Below are 19,400 nucleotides of genomic sequence, written 5' to 3'. Positions count from 1 at the left end.
ATTAATATTATTGCCTGTACCAATAAGAAAAAAACACAACAACGTCTGGAACTATATGGCTGTATTGGCCCATCAAATAATAAAAAAATACAGTATTTGCGAAGAAAATGAGAATGCATCGCTTTGAATAGCTGGGTTTGGTCTTCGCACTATATGAATAAAGGGACCATATTCGGCATGTATCGAATGGCCGAGAAGAACAGTTTTTTATTAGATTCATAGTTCAGTGTTTGCAGCTGGACGTTTCGGCTGGAATGATTGGAGAATGTTGACTCGTCTCTCCATTTCGTCTTTCTTTTCTTTTGCCAATTTTCCTTTGCGCAGTGTGTCCACTCGAGATAATTCCGATTGAAGGAAATCGTTGCCTTTCTCCAGCATTTTGCGCATAACCTTGACGTATACTTCAGCTGATTTCCGTTCGCTGCCAAGTGAAACCTTGTCCCATTCATCCTCCGATTGGCGTAAGATTTCCTTCCGGTCGGAAGGGCTTGAAGCAGCTACAAACCGGTTTGCTAGTCCGTCAAATACTTCCAAACATCCCGGTAAGCCGATCCACAAACCACTCGTGGAACTTACGAATCGTTGCATCATATCGAGTTTGAATTCTCCCTGCACAGAAATCAGATCCATGTCATTGATGTACTTGCTTTAACAATTTTTTATTGGGTACCTGGTATCGGATTGGCTCAGCCTTTCCTTCTGTGAACAACAACATCACAGGGTACTCTTCTTTGACAATCTTGTATCGTTCAGCTATGTCTACATTTTCTTTATCTCCATAATCTTTTACTCCTACTTCTGCAACTAGGATGTCCGGATTGGAAGACAGGGTGGAAGACAATTTCCCGAATTGTTCATGTTTTTCACCGTAAGGATATGCAACATCAATCTTCACAATGGCAGCTTTGAATTTAGATACAACCTGGGTAATCAAAGCAATTTCAATAATAATATGTTAAATAATGCTTAATTTGTTGGCTGATTTAACATGTTGAATAACAATATCAAAGAAAAACCTGTTTAAAATTTAAAATCAATTTACACAAAGGCATTAAAATATAAAAGGTAAGCTTATAAATATTAACATGCCTTCTCAAAAGAGTAAGAGTCCAGTTGAACACAGCCTTGACAGTTATTAGATGATGCACTGGTAAAGGACAGACAGCTGATCAACAAAAATAGATAAAAAGGACTAGGAGACATAATGCACTTGATTGGAAGGAACGCTGGTAATAATACTGAATAATCAGTAATGCACTCTCGTCTGATATAACTGTACTGATACCGTGATAACTGATAAAACCGTATAACTCAAACGACTTAACAAAAGTCAATATTCTGGATTTTTCTTTTACACGTTTTCCAATTCGAAGATGACAGCTCACAATGTTGCCACGTTGGTGCACACGTCAACATAAAATGTTTACGTTGATTTGAACGCCACGACAGAACAGATTCGGCGGGAATTTAACGCTCAATTTATAGTAATTTATAGCCTTATAGGTAGGAAGGGAGGAATCATTTAAAAGTAATTTTATCTATAGATGATTACGTAATTTCACTTTTCAAATCTGAGCAGACAACTAATTCTAGAATAGGCTCCTAGTGTCACCTTATACCAATCCTATTACGAAGTTAAGAAGAAGAAACCTACAACAGGCATTAGCCAATCGTTACGTGGCGCTAAATTGATAGACGACTAATTAAGTAGTAAGCGTTGGATGGTTCCAATAAAATTGTTGTTGCGGATGTTGATAGTCTGCTCCATTCGTAACAAAATAAGCCACTTAAAGTTCATGATGCTGGAAAGATTGCGATGCCGAAAGATTAGCCTGTGCCAATTAATGACGACAGTTAAGTATGGCTAGACTAGAAGACAGCTTGTCTGAGTCAGATAGCGCTTAATAATTTAAACTCGAGAGAATATAACGTGATATGCATCCTCACATTTCTTGGTGCCCATCATCATGCGTCGGTAAACTAAGCTACTCTGTTATTTACATGGTCTAAAAAGTAGAAAATTGATCGTTCCAACCGTCTGGAATTGGAGTTTTTTGTGTGAGCTCTGGCTGTCACGAACGTAGAAAGCAAATAAGAATGACATCTAAATAACGTTTATGAGTTCAAAAGTTTAGATGGTAAAGTTAATCACAAACACAAGTCGTGTTTTAAGTAAATAACGACACGCGCGATTGCACTTGATAAAAGACCGTCCTTCTGTTCATTCTGTTCATATTACAGAACCGATCTGGCAAGGGACGAATGACCATCGTAATATATCTGGCTATCAGGGCTCAGATTCAATAACGAAGCGTGAGGTTGAGCAATCGATGAAGACCTCCTTGTTCCCGTTCCAGACGGCCCAGTTACCTGAATGCCAGGATTTAATTTCTTCATTCTCGATTCGTATCTAGATTGTTTTTCAAGGAGCTGGATTAAAAAAAAAATGCAAAAGAAAAACTTTTTTAAATTATTACCTGGTAAACAGACAGCATGTAGTCAGGGCTGCGATGAGTGCCATGGCACCAATCAGACAACCAATAACAAGCAACCAAATTTCGAGGTTGTTTATCTCGTACAAAGTTCCGCGGGGTACACAGCGCTTTAAATGAATAAGAGATTAATTTTATGATCTATTCAAACTAAACGAAAATTCAGTAAACAGACAAGTACCTCTAGATTAGCGACTGAAAATTTGTCGTAGACGCTACGAAGCCGTTGATTACGCTCCGCGTTAAGAAGTAATTCGGTATCTTTCAAGTCAAAAACATGGTCTTTGCCGACCAATTGAAAGCAGGAACTGTGCAGGCACAAATTATATTAGATAAAGAACTTTGCACACACAAAAAAAAATTTATCATGTACCTAGTACTGGAGAAGTCCAAGGCTCCGTCGCGGGAATAAAATTGAGATTCGTATAAATTTAATGTAAGTGGCAATTCGAGGCTTTGTTCAACTGATTGTCGGAAATCAGCCAAGATAGGTTTCACATCCGGAGGAGGTTTGGTAAAAACAAATTTCATCAGCTCAGAATCTCGTAAAATGTACACCTTTAAATAAAATCGGGAGAAATTAGTCATGTCAACTTTTGACTTTTGGTAATGGTAACAAGTCAACAACCTTCAACGTATTAAATGCTTTACGGTCCGAACGACTTTCTTCCCCAGTCCAGGCACAGACATGAAGTAAGAAATATCCGTCAACGAAAAGTCCGTAAGTTTGGCTAGTGGTCAGTAAACCGGTACTAGTGTCCAAATCAAACGTTTTGGACACAGCCGACGATGAATCTATCTGCGTGTCTCCTCCACTTGATGCATAGTGGTGAGCACGTATAAAGCTAACGTTAAGCAGCTTATAAAATACAGGGCCAGATTCAGCATCCGGATCGATGGCTTCCAGTCGTACCACTTCCGTGTGCAGTGGGGCATTTAGACGCACACCTATAATCGTAATCAATCAGTTATTTACAGTTTGTTACCACATTTTGGTAGAAAATAATTAATTACCGGTAGTGATGTTTGTCTGGGTGAATACAGGATCATTATCATCGATATCTTTGACTGTGATCTTTACTTGAATTTCAGACGTATCCTAGAAGATCAAAGTTTTAATAAAATGGCATAACAAATCGAAAAGAATAGGCAGTACTTGAGGGTTGTACATCTTCCGCAATTCAGACGGCTTTTCCGCTGGTTTGAAGCACTTGATTGTTAGCAGGTAGCTGTCAACCACTTCGCGGTCGATGGTACCTTTAACCAGAAGTCGGACAAGGTTGTCTGGATTCCGTTCAAGAGTAAATACACCGGCATCATCTCCAACTAGGTGAAGTTTGCAAGCATTAATCACCAATCAAAAAATCAAAATATGTCTGTCTAAAAACACTTACAAATAATTAGATATTCAATTGCAGCATTTTCTCCTTGATCAGGATCTGAAGCTTTTAATTGATCGACACACCAACCGGGATCCACTTGTTCTAGAACGCTGAATTGCAATGGACCATCGTACTATAAAAATCGAAAACACAGTTATGAATTACATCTGACTTGTTATGCAATTAGATTAACAAACCGGGGTGCGAATAAACTGGGGTGGGTGGTCATCGATGTCTTTCACAATAATATTCAACCTTCGAGTAGCTTGCTGTGACGGTGTCCCCTGATCTCTGGCAACTAAGATAAGAGTATAACTAGCTTTGGTTTCGCGATCGAGGCGAGCTTTGGTGGTCACAACACCCGTAGCTGGATCTGCGAACAAAATTCCAACATGAGTTGAAAATGAAGTAGTAGATGAACTATAGAAACTTACGAATTTCAAAGAAGGCGTGATCGCTTCCGAGTGTCCCATCATCCAGGAATTTGTAAGTGAGACGTCCGTTGGGTGTAGCCGGATCATCCGGATCAATCGCCAATGCTTGAAATACAATGCTTCCAACAGGCGCTTCCTATATTGACGAATGAAAGAATGCATTAAACTGACTAGGAATTTTAATTCAATTTCATCTTACCTCAACTATAAAGGCTTTTTCATCAAACGAAGGCTTCACAAAAGATGGTACACCGTCATTGGGAGTAATATCGCCTACGTAGACGTTAATGTCGATATCGGAAAACAAAGGAGAATCGCCCTGACGATTTAAGAAAACCATTAGACGATCCCATACTAAAGGCAATTTGAACCGAGATCTATACCTTATCTTGAGCTCTCACGGTTAACACATAAGGTTCCGAACGCCCTTTTCCTGTCAAAGGTCCCTTAACAATGATACTTCCAGTGTTGGGCATTACAGTCAGCAAACCTATTATAACGCCAAGACATTAGCTATCCGTTACTTTGAAACAGTAAAAATTTCTATTGATTATACCTTCTAGTCTGCCTTCGTTCACTAAACTATATTCGACAATTCCTCCATCTTGTTCATCAGGATCTAAGGCTTCTACTTGGGAGACGCTCCAGTCGAGCGGGGCGTTCTCCGGAACAACGGCAGTGTAGGAAGGTTGGGTAAAAGCAGGAGCATTGTCGTTCACATCAATCAGTTCTACCATTACCTGCAATAGATAAAATAACGTATTAGAGTTTAGAACGAGCCACAGAATAATATTAAAGGTTACCAAAGCAGAGGAGCGCTTTTGCTCTTCACTGCCCTGCGGTTGATCCGCAGCAATGACAGTAAAGGTGTAACTGGGTTGTTTCTCTCGATCAAGTGAAACGTTCGGAGCCACACGGACTATTCCATTAGTTGGATCTGATTATTAAAATGTAAATCAAATTTATTAAATCTTTCAATAAAATAAAACAGACGATAGATGTTACCATCGATGACGAATAGATCGGCTCCATCGCCCGAAACATAATACAAGATCTGTCCAAATTTCCCAGAATCTTTGTCTGTGGCTGATACTGTTACCAAAACATCTGGATGGTGAATGGATTCGGATATTTTCACCTTATACTCCTAAGAGCATAAAAACTTTTTAGAATTCTGAAGACGACATATCACCACCCTGATTATATTTCAAACCTCTTCAGTGAACGTTGGACTGTTGTCGTTGGCATCCAATATATCAAGTTTCACTGTCGCTAAACTCATTCGTTTATCCTCCGCTTCCCCAGCGATTGCCTGAACTTGAAACTGCAGAGTCTGTTTGGAAAGAAATTAAAGCATTATTGAATTTCGTGTTAACCTGGGCATTTTGCTATAATCATTTACCTTGTTGGCTAATTCTTCATAATCGATGCGCCTTTTAAAAGTTAGTTCCCCAGTTAATTTGTTGAGTTCGATCAGCGACGAAATACCAGGATCCAGCATTGAATTCGTTGTATCATTCATGGATTCAGTTTCGTTGAAGCGAATTTGATCAAATAAAGATTCGAGTGGTGTTCCTGAATCGGGAAGACTCCTCGTTAAGCTTTCGCTGATTGGTTTTGGTTCAGCCACAAGCTCAAAATGAGATATAAGAAGACCAGTGACAGGATCATGTGCCTACAGTTAAAAGTATGTCAAATTACAAATTAAAGTAATGTTAAAAACCAATTATGTACAGTATGTAGTATCTAATAACGGATATTCTTACTTGAAGAGTGAGAAAAATGATGCCCGGATCTTGTTCTTCAACCACTTCCGCTCTGATAATCGGGTGAGCTGGAGACCACGGCGGTGAGAATATAGGTCCGTTATCAGTATGCGCTTGAACATAAATTGCAACCTCAGCTACGGAAAACCAAAAAGATATTAAAGATAGCGTGAGTTATTGGGTCGAGAAAAGTAATTTGTTATTTATGACTACACACCGAAATCCGTTTGATTGGGATATTCTGCATTAGCATTCATGTCTGTAACTTCCGCTCGGAACATAACAACAGCAGCATTCTCGTGGTCGAGCGGCTTCGTAAGGGTCAAGATACCGGTTGATTCGGAAATTCTACACAAGGAAAATACTAATGAAATAACGGAATTGGTTTGTAAATAAAGTGACTTACGAGAAGTACTCGCTTTCAACTTCGTCGCGCAAATAACCTCCTTTATTTCTCATCTGAAATGGCTCAGTTAATCGAAATCTTAATTGTGAGCTAGTGTCGGGATCACTGGCACCTAAAGCCAGTACCTGTAGATAAAAAAACAATTTAATTATGCAAATCAAACATCAAAATTATTTTCCCGCAAATGGACAATAAATTACCCGAGTTCCAACAGGTGTAACCTCGGCTACGTGATGGATAAAAAGTTGTTTATCAAAGTTTGGTGATTTATCGTTGATGTCTTCCACCTACATAAAAATAAATGATTTATTGATTTACATTCTTTTAAATTAAACTACTTAATTAGCGCTTACCTGTATGGTGATTGTTGCGGTAGCTGATTGAGCAAGTGGCTGGCCCTGGTCAACTGCAGCTACTGCCAGAGTAAGAAGAGGAGCTTCTTGATCCCATTGGAGAGCGCCACCTCTTGCAACCCGAACGATTCCTGACACTTCATCAATGGTGAACCAATCGACGGCTGTGCCTCCGACGACGCGATAGCGCAAATTATCTGAAGGTCCATCCGGATCAGTAGCATTTAGCTGAATAACAAATGAATCTGGCGTTGCCCGCTCGACAACGTTGACGTGATATTGGTTCTGTTGGAAAATGGGGGGATCGTTTCCATCGACAGCCCCCACCGTAATTGTCACCACGGTATCAGCATGCTGGGGTGGTGTGCCGGAATCGGTCGCTCGCACTGTGAGCACAAATCTAACCTCGCCCAATTCAGTGGCATTGATAGGACGAGTAACATCAAGAATGCCACTGTCGCGCCCAATATTGAATAAGTTGTCTGCAGTGTTGCCTGCCACAATGGAGTAGGAAATCCTGCCATCTTGAATTGGCGGTGAATGACCTTTCCGAATACTATCCTTATCTGTAGCCTATAAAAACAAAAGGTTACCGAAATACTGGAAAAATTAAAGAAAAAAGTAAAATAGATAGTACCTTAACCACTAATTGTGGATCGAAGTCAAGAGCTCTATTTTGGATGAGTCGCCTGTATTGATTTTGCTCGAAAACGGGCGGATTGTCGTTAACGTCATCAATTCTAATAGTAAGCGGCACTGATGTTGCTTTCCCTGTTATAGAAATCATTAGAAAAATTGATTTAGTTAATCAAGAATGACGGAAACTTACCCCCTCCGTCAATGGCAGTATAGGTCAAAGTAAAAATGTCCTGATCCTCATAATCTAAACAAGTCGAAAGTCCGCATACTCCAACTGTCAGGTCACCGGTAGACGAGTTAACAGAAAAGCGCTCGGCTCCAAAGCCACGTAACTCGTAGCGTAATTGTCCGAACACACCGCTGTCGGCATCCGTAGCACTCAGCCTTGAAATTAACGAGCCAGGTGCGGAATTCTCAACCACCTGTTAACACGAATGATACAGTTAAATACAGTGTAACCGCATTTTTATAGTGAAAATCTTCTCACATTGAAACTATAGGAAGACTCATCGAAGATCGGGATGTTGTCGTTAACATCGACTAACAGGATGGTCAGTGTGGCAGTAGATGAGAGACGTCTGCCTCCACCTCGAGCTATGACTTGTACAACCATTTCCCGCCGATCAGGGTTCTCATAGTCGAGCTTATCAGCTCCGGTAACTTTGATAAGAACAGGTGTCCGGCCTGTGGCAGACATCGGGTGAACCTCAAAGATATTGTCGGCATTTCGCAACGGGATCAACTCTAACCCAAATTGACTATGTACGCCAGTGTCCGAATCCGAAACTGTCATATCAAGACCAGGCAATGCTTCCCCAATATCTGGAATAATTTAATTTAAACATTTTTTAATGATTTCAAATTAAGTGACAGCGGAATGAAATACCGAGATTTTCAGGAATTCCGATTGAATATTGTGCCTGATTAAATACAGGAGGTTGGTCGTTAACATCGATGATCATCACGGTGACATTTTCTACGGTAAAATCGCCTATAGGCTTATTGTCAATCAACTCAATTGCCTGTGAAAAGAAAACATTAAAAATCTGAATAAATTATTGTGCTATTTCAACGTGTTTACCTTCAACCCAAATGAATAGGTGCCTCCGTTCCGCAGTATAACTTGATCCTCGCGATCAATTGGGTTGTCAGATGCCACAATGCTGGCAGTTCCAATGTTGTCATTCATCTTGAATGAACTTACACGAAAATATCCTAGAGGGTCGTCGACGATGTCAAGCTGTAAATCTCGAGGTTGACCAGTGTCTCCGTCTCGCACGAGTACTTTCATTAGTGAATGGCCGGCTGGACTGTTCTCATGAATGACAGGTCGATAGGGTGCGTTTAAAAACACTGGAGGCTGGTCTTGAACATCAAGAACTTCGACCATTACAGTAGCTGTACTGGTTAAGGCAGCTCCAGGCTCTTTTGCCAGATCTTCAGCCTGCAAAACGAGCGTGAAACGGCTGTTTTCTTCGTAGTTCAGGCCACTTCGTGCAGTCAGGATGCCAGCGAATTTTCCCGGCGCAATGCGCTGACTTCTCACTCCAAATTTCTCGCATCCTTCTGGTGATTTCTATCAACAAAAAATCCATTTTTGCACTTATTGTTAGTAAAGACAGTGACAATGCTGTATTTACCTGTTTTAAGCAAGTCAATCTGATTTCTCCGTTGCTCCCAGAGTCTGCATCCGAAATGAGGATTTTATTGAACACTTGGGTGTTAACTCCCACAGTTTCATTGACAAAGAAAGTGTATGACGATTCAGAAAATTTGGGCGGATTGTCATTCTTATCTTCTACAGTAATCTCACGGCGGATACTAACTATGTTAGGTTCAGCAGTTGGACCCTTTTCATCTAGAAGAAATTTGAAAATGAAAAATATTTTATTTAGTTACTGCATACAAAGTCCACATAATAAAGACCAGCCAATTATTACCTGTTAGAGTTATAATAACTTCTATCATTGCAGTGGCTTCATGATCTAAAGCTTTAACTAATGTCACAGCTCCAGTATTTCTCACAACACTCAAATGGTCTCCACTAATGCTGTATGCAACTCTTGATCCTTCAGGGTCTTCACCTCTTAATCGATAAACCTATTTGAATAAAAGTATCCCATCATTAAACTTGTTTGAAATAAAAAACCTGTTCAACAACTTACAATGGTTCCAACAGCTGTGTCTTCTGGAAGAGAAAATCCATCCATGTCTCCCCCAGGAAGGAATTTTGGAGGCAGGTTAACTCCAACATTAAGTTTACGGTTTTCATCACCAACAATTTCAGATTCAAACAAACTTTTTTGACCAGACAATGGGTTTGCCAATAAACATAGCAACAATACTACAAGGCAGTTCAACATTTTCATAAACTTCTATTATGTGGTGTCAATAACCTTAAAAACAAATTTAAGGATACTAAGTTGTTTACAATGTTAAAGGTTTTTACACTATCTTATTGTTTCACTTTGTTTAGTAGGTAACACTTTCATCACATTTTAAGGAATATTCCAGGCTAGAAAACAATGTGGTTGAAAATAAGAGATAGCGTTATCCTCTTTCGTTGAAATCACTTGTTGTAGAAATCATGTTGCACTTTCTCCAAATGTCATTCACCACCTGTTATTCGCTATATATGTTACAGAGAACAATAGATTTTTTGGTTTTTAAATTACAGAGTTCAAACACTTTAGAATTTAACTTCGTAGAAACCTGCTGCTCTACGCCTCGAGTCCTGTCTTAGACGTCAATACTTTGAGACTGACTTTTCCCAAATGGCGTTAGGGCAGGTAGTTCTTCTGCCGAGAAATTGCCTCGGGCAATCAAGGTCATACTTATGTCGAATTCCTTCTAGCAGAGCTTGCAGACATAAAGGTGCGCTGAATAGCCTACAGTTCAAGAAATTACTTCATGGTTAAACTTTGAATTTCCTTCCGCTAGCTGTTTACCGACATAAAAAAGGGATGACTGTGTTTGTAAGAAGAAAAGCTGAGCGATTTAATTGAAGTTAATCAAACAAATTTCTACGTGCTTACATGCACCATTCCTGTATGAGTTATCAATGCAGGCAACAAGATGAATTTAGTAGCTTCCGCGTTTTTCAAAAAAGGCGACGTCTATTAAGATTAGTTAAAGACGCTACAAGGAAAATGTTCTAAATTAAAAATTGAACAGGTTTACTCAGCGAAAAAAGCAGTTCGACTTCCTACTTAAAGTGTTATCATTTATATAACGGAAATTTGCTGAATGACATGAGATACGTCGTACGTGCAAGTTGGAACTGAAAGTGTAGTACTCGTTTGCTAGGAATGGTTTAAAATTTTAACTAGTTCTAGAAAATGTTGTTCTGTCCTGGTCTCCAGGTCTCCTGGATGACCTATTATAAATTACATCTAACAAAAATGTTGTTCCAACAATCAAACTAGACTTATTAAGTTTTAAGTTCAACTTCAAACGAACTAGAATGTTTACGCTTTTTGGTTGTGAAAAATAACTCGTCCTTTTCGTGACGGAGGAAAAGAGAAATCCGACCGGCAAGCTTGTCTGATGCGGTCACCTGACACTACCATTCCTTAACTTTTAACGACGAAACTCAAAGAACGAGACCAAGAGATGCGCAGTTCTTAATATCCTAAGGATACCAGAAAGACCATAAATGACGTCATTAGACTTCACTCTCGACAAGAAAGATATGCATACTCTTTAACTATGTCTAACTAGAAGATCCTTGAAAACCGCACTAATGGCCTTCAACCGTTCAACGTGACGACATGCAAATATGTAAAACGTTAAATAAACGGCAATTAGAAAATTTAACCAACAAGGAAAAAGATTATCAACACTAATTTTCCTAGTTTTTACTTTTTTTTCTTGCTCGGCTGGCCTGGCTCGGCGACGGGCGACGGCCACCAATCCAACGGGTAGGCAAGTTTCTAAATTCGACGCAAAAATTGTCAACGCTGCTTCCTTTTGGGGCTATTTACCCGCGAATTTCAAACTAATATTTTAGCTTTCAAATTTTTAACCCAAGACATTTTCTTTGATTTTTTAACCCAAGACATTTTTCTTTGATTCCACTTACTTTTCCCATTAAAAGAAATAATGTCGCTTTTTCAAGAACTGACATATGTAATACGGAAGTTAAACAGAAGGAAAAAAAAGGAAACTTGAGCTTTGTGACGAACCTTCGACAAAAAGGGAACTCCAATAAATGCGCTCTTCTCACTGCGGCACCAGGTAATTCAGAACTTTTGGGTGGCAGTTAACATCTTATTCCAAGCAAGGGTCTTGCAAAATGTTGTTCATAATAGACGACATATGGTTTCTCAAAACATTGAACTCTTCTTCTAGTTTTCTTCCAGATTCCCATTCCTTCTCAAATTCCTGTATAACAGAATTCAAATTTTCATCCAGTGATTGGTACCGACCCTTGATGATATTGTCCAAGTTTTCAATAATGCTCTCAGTCTAGTACCAAATAAGACTACATTAATTTGAATTAACCACAAGATATATTAGTAGTTGTTACCTTTTCACGTAGAGCTTTTGAGCACTGCAAAAACAGTTGTTGGTCTCGTTCTCTTTCTTGCTTGAGATAATCCATAATATCTTGGAATTCTTTGTCCAAAGAGGAAACTGTATATTCCCCAATTGGTCTGAGCTTTCTTGGTTTGTTTTCTTCAACATTGTTCTCTTTGTTCATTATTGGGATGGATGCTGTTGGTTGCACTTTCGGCATTTGCTCTTTTTGAGTGACTGCATTGCTGGGAGTTGCACCAGCTTCATGAGACTCAGTATTTAATGGTTTGACCACTTGGGTATCTTGAATGGTTGATTTTTTAGTTGGAGTATTTGTCACATTAAAGTAGGGTGACTGACCACCAGCAACTGAGCCTGAAATCGGGACTTTGAAATTTTCCAATGTTTCATTCTCTCGTTTCATCAACAGATTGGTACTCTCAGGACTCTGGAAAATATCTCTATCCTTCATTCCCAAAGCCGAAAGAATGTTGTAATCATCAGAATTCTCATTTGAATAGTCAGACAATAAGCCAGTGTTAGTAACACTGAATGGCCTCTTTCTAGGTCCTCCAGGTTTATTAGGCTGTCTAAACAAAAGTGGAGAGCCAGAATCCATGCTGATAATTTCCTAGGAATGACCAACAGAAGAAAATTAACATCTGTAAATTAAAGACTAGGTTTCGGCACGTTTCGGGTATGGCATAAACTTTTTGAATTTACAGCTGAAAAATTAGAAATAGTTGCAGCTAAAACAGATCTCTAGTATTGTGCTGCGAAGCAGTAAGTAAAGAAATAAGTTTGGAATTTTACAAATCAATCTACCTAAGCAAAATATGGGAGATAAATTCAATATTCCAACCACAGATGATCACAAATCAGCATGAAATGAGTACGTGAACAGTGAACACAACCTGCAGCTGCGGAAACAAGTGGCGCCAACTTAATAGGCGGGACTTTGGCCACCAACCAATCCCGCTTAGCCCACATCCTGCCAAACAACACAGAGGATAGTCACAACAAAACTAGTGAAAAAACAATTAATTCGTAATGTTCAGCAGTCCGTATCAATAAGCATCAACAATGCACGTGGCGCACTTTTTTATGGAAAAAACCTGCTCGGTAATTCTTTTCGAATGTTATTACATTCGATTCGATACTTAAGGTAGTTATTGTCTCGTTTAAAAAAAAAATCATTTCTAAGTTATCTAGCAACTCCTTTCATGTACATCATAATAAAAACGAAACATAAAAAATCAAATCGAATCACCCAAATTAGAAGTAGCAAGTGATTTGCTATTAATGAAGTAATGAAGCTTTGTCAAAATACATTCTCAAATTATCAATTCCAATAACTTAAAAATCCCAGTTGGACAAATGGTGGTTTTTATTTATCAGTATGATGGCCAAAATGGAATTGAATAATAAATGAGGAAACAGCACATACAGAGTAAGTTGGCTTAATGAGGGGGGATTGCGCAATAGGTAGTTTCGAGTTGAACGTGAATTCTAGCTATTGGAAACGCATTTATTAAGAATCTTCGTCACTTGAGAGAGTAGCGTACTTGACGGCTTTTTTGGCTCGAACGGTAGTTGCACGAGGCCTGACCTCAAAGCTGCTGTCGTTGAAATCATCGGAAGAGTTGGCTTTCTTTACAGGGGATTTAGAAGAAAACATGTCTTCATCCGAATCGGAATCCTTGCGAGACTTCTTTTTGGGTGAAGACGTCTTCGGCTTGGCTTTGGCAGCAGGTTTAGCTGCTTTGGCGCCGGCAGCTTTGGGGGCAGGTGCCTTTTTGGGTTTGGCTGGACCACCAGCTTTCGGTGCCCTTCCACGGCCTCTTCCTTTCGGTTTAACTTCGTCGTCTTCGCCCGCTAACAAATAAAAGAAACAGTTTGTTAGTTAATGTAAAATTTTCTTTAATTTTTATTAAAATCGTCATACCTATCATGACGATATCTGGAGAAGATAGAGGCTCTGGTTCACGTGCCGATTTCACAGGTGATGAGCGGACTAATGAATCGAACAATTCATCAGAGCTAACATTTAGCGAAGCAGCGTCTTTCTTTGGCCTTTTAGCAGCAGACATGTCATCATCTGAACTGACGGGTCGCGCTACTTTTTTCTTGGCAACCGTTTTAGGCTTTGCAAAGTCGAAATCTTCGTCCGAATCGCTGATTATAAGGTCGGAATCATTATCGGAAGCTTTTCCTTCCTCATCAGAATCATCGTCAAGAGTGAATTTAGCGGCAGCGGCGGCGGCTCGGCGATTGGTTCTCTCTCTGTTAGAAAAAGTTTACTTAAATCAATTCTTTGTTCAAAAAAAATTTTAATATAAAAACGTGTTTTTACCTAAGAGGTACGGCTTTTTCCAATGCCAGGTCGAATTCGTCTTTATCTTCGTCTTTTTCAGCATCTTTATCACCTTTCTTGGTTGTGAAACTCAGCTTGGTCTGCTTAAATCCGTCATTTTTGCCTCCTTTCTTTCCTTTTGCTCCTTTGACTGGGCTAACCCCTAATTTTTCACCCAAAGACTTGTTTGAGTCATCGAGAGCAGCGTCAAACGAATCTCGTTCAACTTCAGGACTTTCTTTTTTCAGCGCCTTTTCTTTCTTCTTTTCTTTGGCGATAGTGAGCTTTTCAATCTTTTTGCGCAATTCATTATCGATGACTGGAACGATTCGCCGACCTTTAGGAGAAGGAGCAACTTCAGCGATTAACGCCTTCTTCCTGCCTTTCGCCAGTGGTGCAGCTTTGGTTGGTTTTTTGTTTTCATTCAACTCTTCCTGCTCAGCATCTTCAACCTCCTTTAACACCACCATAAAATGATCCAGATCTTCCCGCCACAAATCAGCCGGCGATTTTTTCAAGAGGATGTCATATTCCTTCATCTTGATATCCCGTTTCTTCAACAACTCTTCTTTCTTTTCGTAGGTAAGAGAGCGCATGGGCATGTCAAGCAAGTAGTCGTAGTCGCCAATTTTGACAGCACCTTCTTCATTCTCCGCATTGGTTTCTTGCTCCTCTTCGTTCTCCGCATTTATGTTGTTTTTTTGATTCTTTTTCCAGATACGAACTGGATCTGGATCATAATTTCTACGACGCAATTCCTCCACCAAAACTTTAGCCTACAGATGGGAAAAATAACGAAAATATTTTATGAATAAGTTCAAATAAAAACGTAATAAATCCTGCTAACCTTTTTGTTCTCGACAATCAAGACATTGTCACATTTCTCGCAAATGAATCTGGCTTGATTTGAGAGCCTTTGAGACTCAGCTTGAAGTACACCGGACAAGTAATCTTTTCTTTTCCCATAATATCCAAGACGGACAGTGAAGAATTCTTTCAAAATATCTTCAACTGTGTCGTACATCTTGAGACAGCCATTAGAGTCATACAGCACCATGGATGTCAGGGAGTGTGTAGTCTGGAGTTTAAAAGCCTTATGCAGTCCCTCGGCTTCTGCCTGTTGCATCTTTTCTTCCGACATGGTAACGATAAATCGCACAGTTGTATCCGTATGGTATTCCTTGTAGTCAGTGATAAGGGGCGGGATTTTCTCTGAGCCGTGCAACAAGGTCTCCATTACGGATTCCTTGTAGTTTTGAGTCCAGACACGTAGAGGAAGTTCCGTAATTTCCATTTCCGTACCGCTCAGAACTGCTAATTCACCGCTGATAGCATATCGGTGGCGATCAATCCTTTCAATAGTACCCCTGTAACCTGAATAAGTAATAAATATAAATTATTTTTCTTGGTAATCACTTTTTTACATTCCACTCAGTTACCTTTGAACCACGGATCCATAGGGATGGGTTCTTCGCCGTCTAACATCCGCTTGACATTAGCAACGACCTCTCGTGGATTGTAATTCAGAATCTTTGTCATCCAACCGGTACCGATTCCGTCAGTTCCGTTGACCAAGATCATAGGAATAATCGGAGCATAATATTCGGGTTCGATGCGTTGGTTATCGTCCATTTGATGTTTCAACAATGGATCATCGTGTGGGTGAAAAATAATGCGAGTCAGCTTGCTCATCAAAGTGAAAATATAACGAGGGCTGGCAGCATCTTTACCTCCCTGTCGATAAAAAAAGGAAGAGGTTAATAAATATCGTCAGGCACAAATTCTTGGGGAAAAAATACCTGGAGGCGAGTACCAAACTGGCCATTGGGAAGAAGCAAATTGATATTGTTGGATCCGACGAAGTCTTGAGCCAAACCAATGATTGTGCCCATCAAAGAAGCCTCGCCGTGATGGTATGCCGAGTGCTCAGCTACAGAGCCAGCCAATTGGGCGACCTTGATCTCTTTCTTGTCATTTCGCTTGATGCAAGTAAAGAGGACTTTACGTTGCCCAGGCTTGAAACCATCCATGAGTGAAGGGATGGATCGTTCGTTGTCCATGTTGCTGAACAGCACCAATTCCTTGTTGACGAAGTCACGGTAGCTTACTCGTTTGGTGTCTTTTTCGTACAGATAAAGCTCAGGCAGTCCAAGTTCACGGCGCCTCTTGCACTCCTCCATCCAAGAAGTTAGCCACTCTTTGCGCTGTTCAATGTGCTTCTTGCTGAAAGCCATCAAAATAGCGTAGTCATCTTGGTCTCCATCGTGGTGGAAGAGAATTCGATGTCGCTGCATGTCGGAAAAGTAACCTTTTGCTTCTTGGGACGTCGAAGTTCCCAACCCCTTGTAGTACTTGATACGATAGGTAGGCCAGTTCTCTGTATTGGTCTTCCATTCTTCAAACTCGGGCAACGAGTAGAAGCTTAGTGACTTGGCTGATGCCCCTGTTCCTTTGGTGGCTTTGACAATGGGTGTGATGAATTCTTCAAGGAAGGGTAAGCGCAATAGTGATGGCCAATTATGGTGCAAGAAGTTGATGAGCAGGCCTTTAATGTGAGAACCATCCTGATCCTGATCAGTCATGATCATTAAACGACCATAACGAAGTGATTTGAGATCTTCAACAGACTCGTATTTCTTCTTGTACTGCAATCCAAGGATCTTGATCAAATTGTTGATTTCGGCGTTCTCCAGAATTTGTTTATGTGTGGCTTCCCGCACATTGAGCACCTTTCCTTTGAGAGGAAAGACACCGTACTTGTCACGGCCGACCACACCAAGACCAGAAACAGCTAGGGACTTGGCTGAGTCTCCCTCAGTTAGAATGAGAGTGCAGTCGATCGAATGTTTTGTGCCAGCATTATTAGCGTCTTCTAGTTTGGGGACGCCCTTCAATTTTGTTTGTTTCTTGCCACTACAAGCCTTGTTCAATTCAGTTTGCGCCTTAAACTTGGCCCAGGTCATTACACCTTCTATAACGCCAGACTTGTTGAGCTGCAAAGGAAAAAACATTTTATATATACATTAAGAGAAATAACTTCAATTATTTTTGTTTTCTTACCGCGTTAAAAAACTTTTCGCTAGGTTTGCAAGTGGAACCAAAGCTTTTGGCCTGGAGAGTCATGTTTTCCTTGGTTTGAGAATCGAAAGTTGGGTTGACGATTAAACAGTTGACGAAAATCCACAGGTGATTCTTTATCTGATGAGGTTTGACATTAATGCCACTCTTGTTTTTCTTTTTAAGAAATTCCTGCAAATATTTTGATACGATCTCAGTAACGTAGTCAACGTGTCGCCCGCCTTTAGTAGTTGCGATTGAGTTTGCGAATGAAACTTGTTGGAATCCTTTGTCGGAAGGAGCTACCGCAATCTCCCAGCGTTCACTAACAGCTTCATACACACATTTAAGTTGAGCTCCATCATCATCTTCTTTACCCTAAATTGAATAATATGGTAAGCTTGTTTCTTTATTATAATCAATGAAAAATGTATCAACAATACCTTCAGACAGAGATCAACGTAGTCCTTGAAATTCTTGATAGGAAGACGTTTGCCGTTAAGGAAAACTTTCACGCCACGAGTTGAAGCGGCTACATCAAAAGCACGGCGAGACAGAAGAGCAACTGTGTCCTTATCCAGGGAATCCATCTACCATAAAACATTGAATGTAATTTTTTTATAGGAATAAAATTATACCAAGATGTTTACTTTGAACTTTGCCAGATCAGGGGAGAAAGTGATTTGTGTAAAATCTGCTTCATTGTAGTTCACGATCTTGGGAGTTCCAGCTTTAGTCATGTTGTCAGTCCAGGTTTGCTTGAATTTTTTCTTCTCATCTTTAGATGCTGTTTCCAATTCAAATGAAGTGCTGAAAATGTTGCACAGTTTTGCACCATAACCATTTCGACCACCAGTTACTTTTTCTTCTTCATCATTGTAGTTGGATGAAGTAAGTAAGTGGCCAAAGATCAGTGAGGGAACATACATCTTTTCTTCCTTGTGTTCCACAACAGGAATGCCTTTTCCATTATTGTAGATCGTGATGACATTTTCTTTCCTGAAAGAAGCAGAAACCACGATTAAAAAAACTTATAACACACCAGCACATGTTTAAGCTTACGGATCAATGTCGACTTTAATGGTATCCATCTTGGAGTCTCTGACTTTGTTGTCTGCAGCATTGACGAGAATTTCATCAAAGATCTTATACAGTCCGGGTACGTAAGTAATTTCTCTCTGGATCATTCCAGCATCTTCTTCATAAACCCACATGACATCTTTAACAGGTTCCACTGATCCAATGTAGGTATCAGGCCTAAGCAAAATGTGCTCAAGCTGACTTTTCTTCTGGTAAATTCTTTCGACTGAAAGTCTCTTGTTGGCTCCATTCTTCTTGCCAGCATCTCCATTCGTGGCAGCCTCAGATGCAACAGTACCTTTGTTCATTTTTGCAAACAAAGACTAAAAAAAAAAAAAAACAATATGTTAGATCACACTTCACATCAAGAATAGTAAGACGTCACGTTTTGGATCACAAAATTTCTTTCAAAACATTCATGTTGTAACCTTGAAAGCATGTGAGTTTCATTCAACAACTACCTTTAATGGCCCATCAGAAGCCATCCTTGGCGAAAGTATAAGCTTAAAATTCGATAAAAGGGACAGAATGGCTATTTGCCTAGGAAATTATACACTATGACAACCACTATAAAAAAACGCCGTTTAAAATACTGTCGACGCGTCGAGTGAAACTGAAATTTCGAAGCGACTTTTTTCGAACCAACGGAAACGTTGAGTGAAACTACAACGTTGCCACTCGGTACCGCCAAGTCAAAAAAATTTATTTGTTTCTCATTGGTTGTTAGAGATGTCTAAAGGGGTTGGGAAACCCCTTACTGTTATACTGTTACATTACATTGGTTTTTTTGGTACAATGATTTAATTGATAAATTAACACTTGACAACACAAAACAAGCTTACCTTTTCCTGTTGACTTTAAAAAGCCAAAAAATAAGATTGTCTGCGACTCAGATGAGTACTTGTGCTTTAACAACTTTG

At 39.8% G+C, this 19,400-nt stretch overlaps 3 protein-coding genes across 5 annotated transcripts; all 3 read right to left on the bottom strand.

Moving 5' to 3' along the window:
- Positions 1-44: 44 nt before the first annotated feature.
- LOC124203710 (endoplasmic reticulum resident protein 29-like) lies at positions 45-1,406 on the bottom strand. Its single transcript, XM_046600498.1, has 3 exons — positions 1,090-1,406; positions 671-922; positions 45-609 (listed from the first exon to the last, which is right to left on the bottom strand). Exons 1-3 carry the CDS (start codon positions 1,201-1,203, stop codon positions 217-219), a joined length of 759 nt encoding a protein of 252 aa, XP_046456454.1. The 5' UTR covers positions 1,204-1,406; the 3' UTR covers positions 45-216.
- Positions 1,407-2,098: 692 nt separating this feature from the next.
- Positions 2,099-12,919, bottom strand: LOC124203696 (cadherin-87A-like). 3 transcript variants are annotated; one of them, XM_046600464.1, is made up of 33 exons: positions 12,816-12,919; positions 12,001-12,621; positions 11,657-11,939; positions 9,638-10,360; positions 9,413-9,572; positions 9,113-9,330; positions 8,554-9,048; positions 8,359-8,494; positions 7,960-8,294; positions 7,663-7,894; positions 7,471-7,604; positions 6,834-7,406; positions 6,681-6,767; positions 6,481-6,605; positions 6,292-6,422; positions 6,075-6,211; positions 5,711-5,983; positions 5,522-5,641; positions 5,314-5,455; positions 5,112-5,245; positions 4,865-5,048; positions 4,692-4,798; positions 4,508-4,627; positions 4,309-4,444; positions 4,072-4,247; positions 3,887-4,007; positions 3,649-3,818; positions 3,507-3,591; positions 3,121-3,440; positions 2,866-3,050; positions 2,674-2,800; positions 2,478-2,602; positions 2,099-2,410 (listed from the first exon to the last, which is right to left on the bottom strand). In XM_046600464.1, the coding sequence occupies exons 4-33, from the start codon at positions 9,839-9,841 to the stop codon at positions 2,236-2,238; spliced, it is 5,667 nt and encodes a 1,888-aa protein (XP_046456420.1). In that variant the 5' UTR covers positions 9,842-10,360; positions 11,657-11,939; positions 12,001-12,621; positions 12,816-12,919; the 3' UTR covers positions 2,099-2,235. The 3 variants fall into 3 exon arrangements, with proteins under 3 accessions (XP_046456420.1, XP_046456421.1, XP_046456422.1); XM_046600465.1 differs by lacking the exons at positions 11,657-11,939; positions 12,001-12,621; positions 12,816-12,919 and adding an exon at positions 10,653-10,749 and having other exon boundaries at positions 9,638-10,101; positions 10,185-10,360; XM_046600466.1 differs by lacking the exons at positions 2,099-2,410; positions 2,478-2,602; positions 2,674-2,800; ... (2 more) ...; positions 12,001-12,621; positions 12,816-12,919 and having other exon boundaries at positions 3,352-3,439; positions 9,638-10,340.
- A 440-nt stretch (positions 12,920-13,359) lies between these two features.
- On the bottom strand, positions 13,360-19,148 carry LOC124203697 (DNA topoisomerase 2-like). The gene is made up of 11 exons (XM_046600467.1): positions 18,942-19,148; positions 18,463-18,803; positions 18,051-18,399; positions 17,844-17,990; positions 17,404-17,778; positions 16,143-17,336; positions 15,783-16,077; positions 15,191-15,717; positions 14,344-15,119; positions 13,936-14,273; positions 13,360-13,865 (listed from the first exon to the last, which is right to left on the bottom strand). Exons 1-11 carry the CDS (start codon positions 18,963-18,965, stop codon positions 13,522-13,524), a joined length of 4,710 nt encoding a protein of 1,569 aa, XP_046456423.1. The 5' UTR covers positions 18,966-19,148; the 3' UTR covers positions 13,360-13,521.
- Between the last annotated feature and the right edge of the window lie 252 nt (positions 19,149-19,400).

This window comes from Daphnia pulex, chromosome 10 (assembly GCF_021134715.1).
Source record: "Daphnia pulex isolate KAP4 chromosome 10, ASM2113471v1".
Classification (NCBI taxonomy): Eukaryota; Metazoa; Arthropoda; class Branchiopoda; order Diplostraca; family Daphniidae; genus Daphnia; species Daphnia pulex.
The sequence above is the reverse complement of the archived record's forward strand: the minus strand, read 5'-3'. Positions and strand labels throughout refer to the sequence as shown.

What these genes read in the sequence shown, in the direction of transcription:
- LOC124203710 (XM_046600498.1), bottom strand. Translation starts at nt 1,203, where the DNA reads ATGTCTCCTAGTCCTTTTTATCTATTTTTGTTGATCAGCTGTCTGTCC. An exon ending in ACTCTTACTCTTTTGAGAAG is followed by an intron (nt 923 to 1,089) that starts GCATGTTAATAT and finishes TTGATTACCCAG; the next exon opens with GTTGTATCTAAATTCAAAGC. An exon ending in CTGAGCCAATCCGATACCAG is followed by an intron (nt 610 to 670) that starts GTACCCAATAAA and finishes ATTTCTGTGCAG; the next exon opens with GGAGAATTCAAACTCGATAT.
- LOC124203696 (XM_046600464.1), bottom strand. Translation starts at nt 9,841, where the DNA reads ATGAAAATGTTGAACTGCCTTGTAGTATTGTTGCTATGTTTATTGGCA. An exon ending in ATCCACAATTAGTGGTTAAG is followed by an intron (nt 7,407 to 7,470) that starts GTACTATCTATT and finishes TTGTTTTTATAG; the next exon opens with GCTACAGATAAGGATAGTAT. An exon ending in CCGCAACAATCACCATACAG is followed by an intron (nt 6,768 to 6,833) that starts GTAAGCGCTAAT and finishes ATTTTTATGTAG; the next exon opens with GTGGAAGACATCAACGATAA.
- LOC124203697 (XM_046600467.1), bottom strand. Translation starts at nt 18,965, where the DNA reads ATGGCTTCTGATGGGCCATTAAAG. An exon ending in TATGGATCCGTGGTTCAAAG is followed by an intron (nt 15,718 to 15,782) that starts GTAACTGAGTGG and finishes TTACTTATTCAG; the next exon opens with GTTACAGGGGTACTATTGAA. An exon ending in TCCAGATATCGTCATGATAG is followed by an intron (nt 13,866 to 13,935) that starts GTATGACGATTT and finishes TTTATTTGTTAG; the next exon opens with CGGGCGAAGACGACGAAGTT.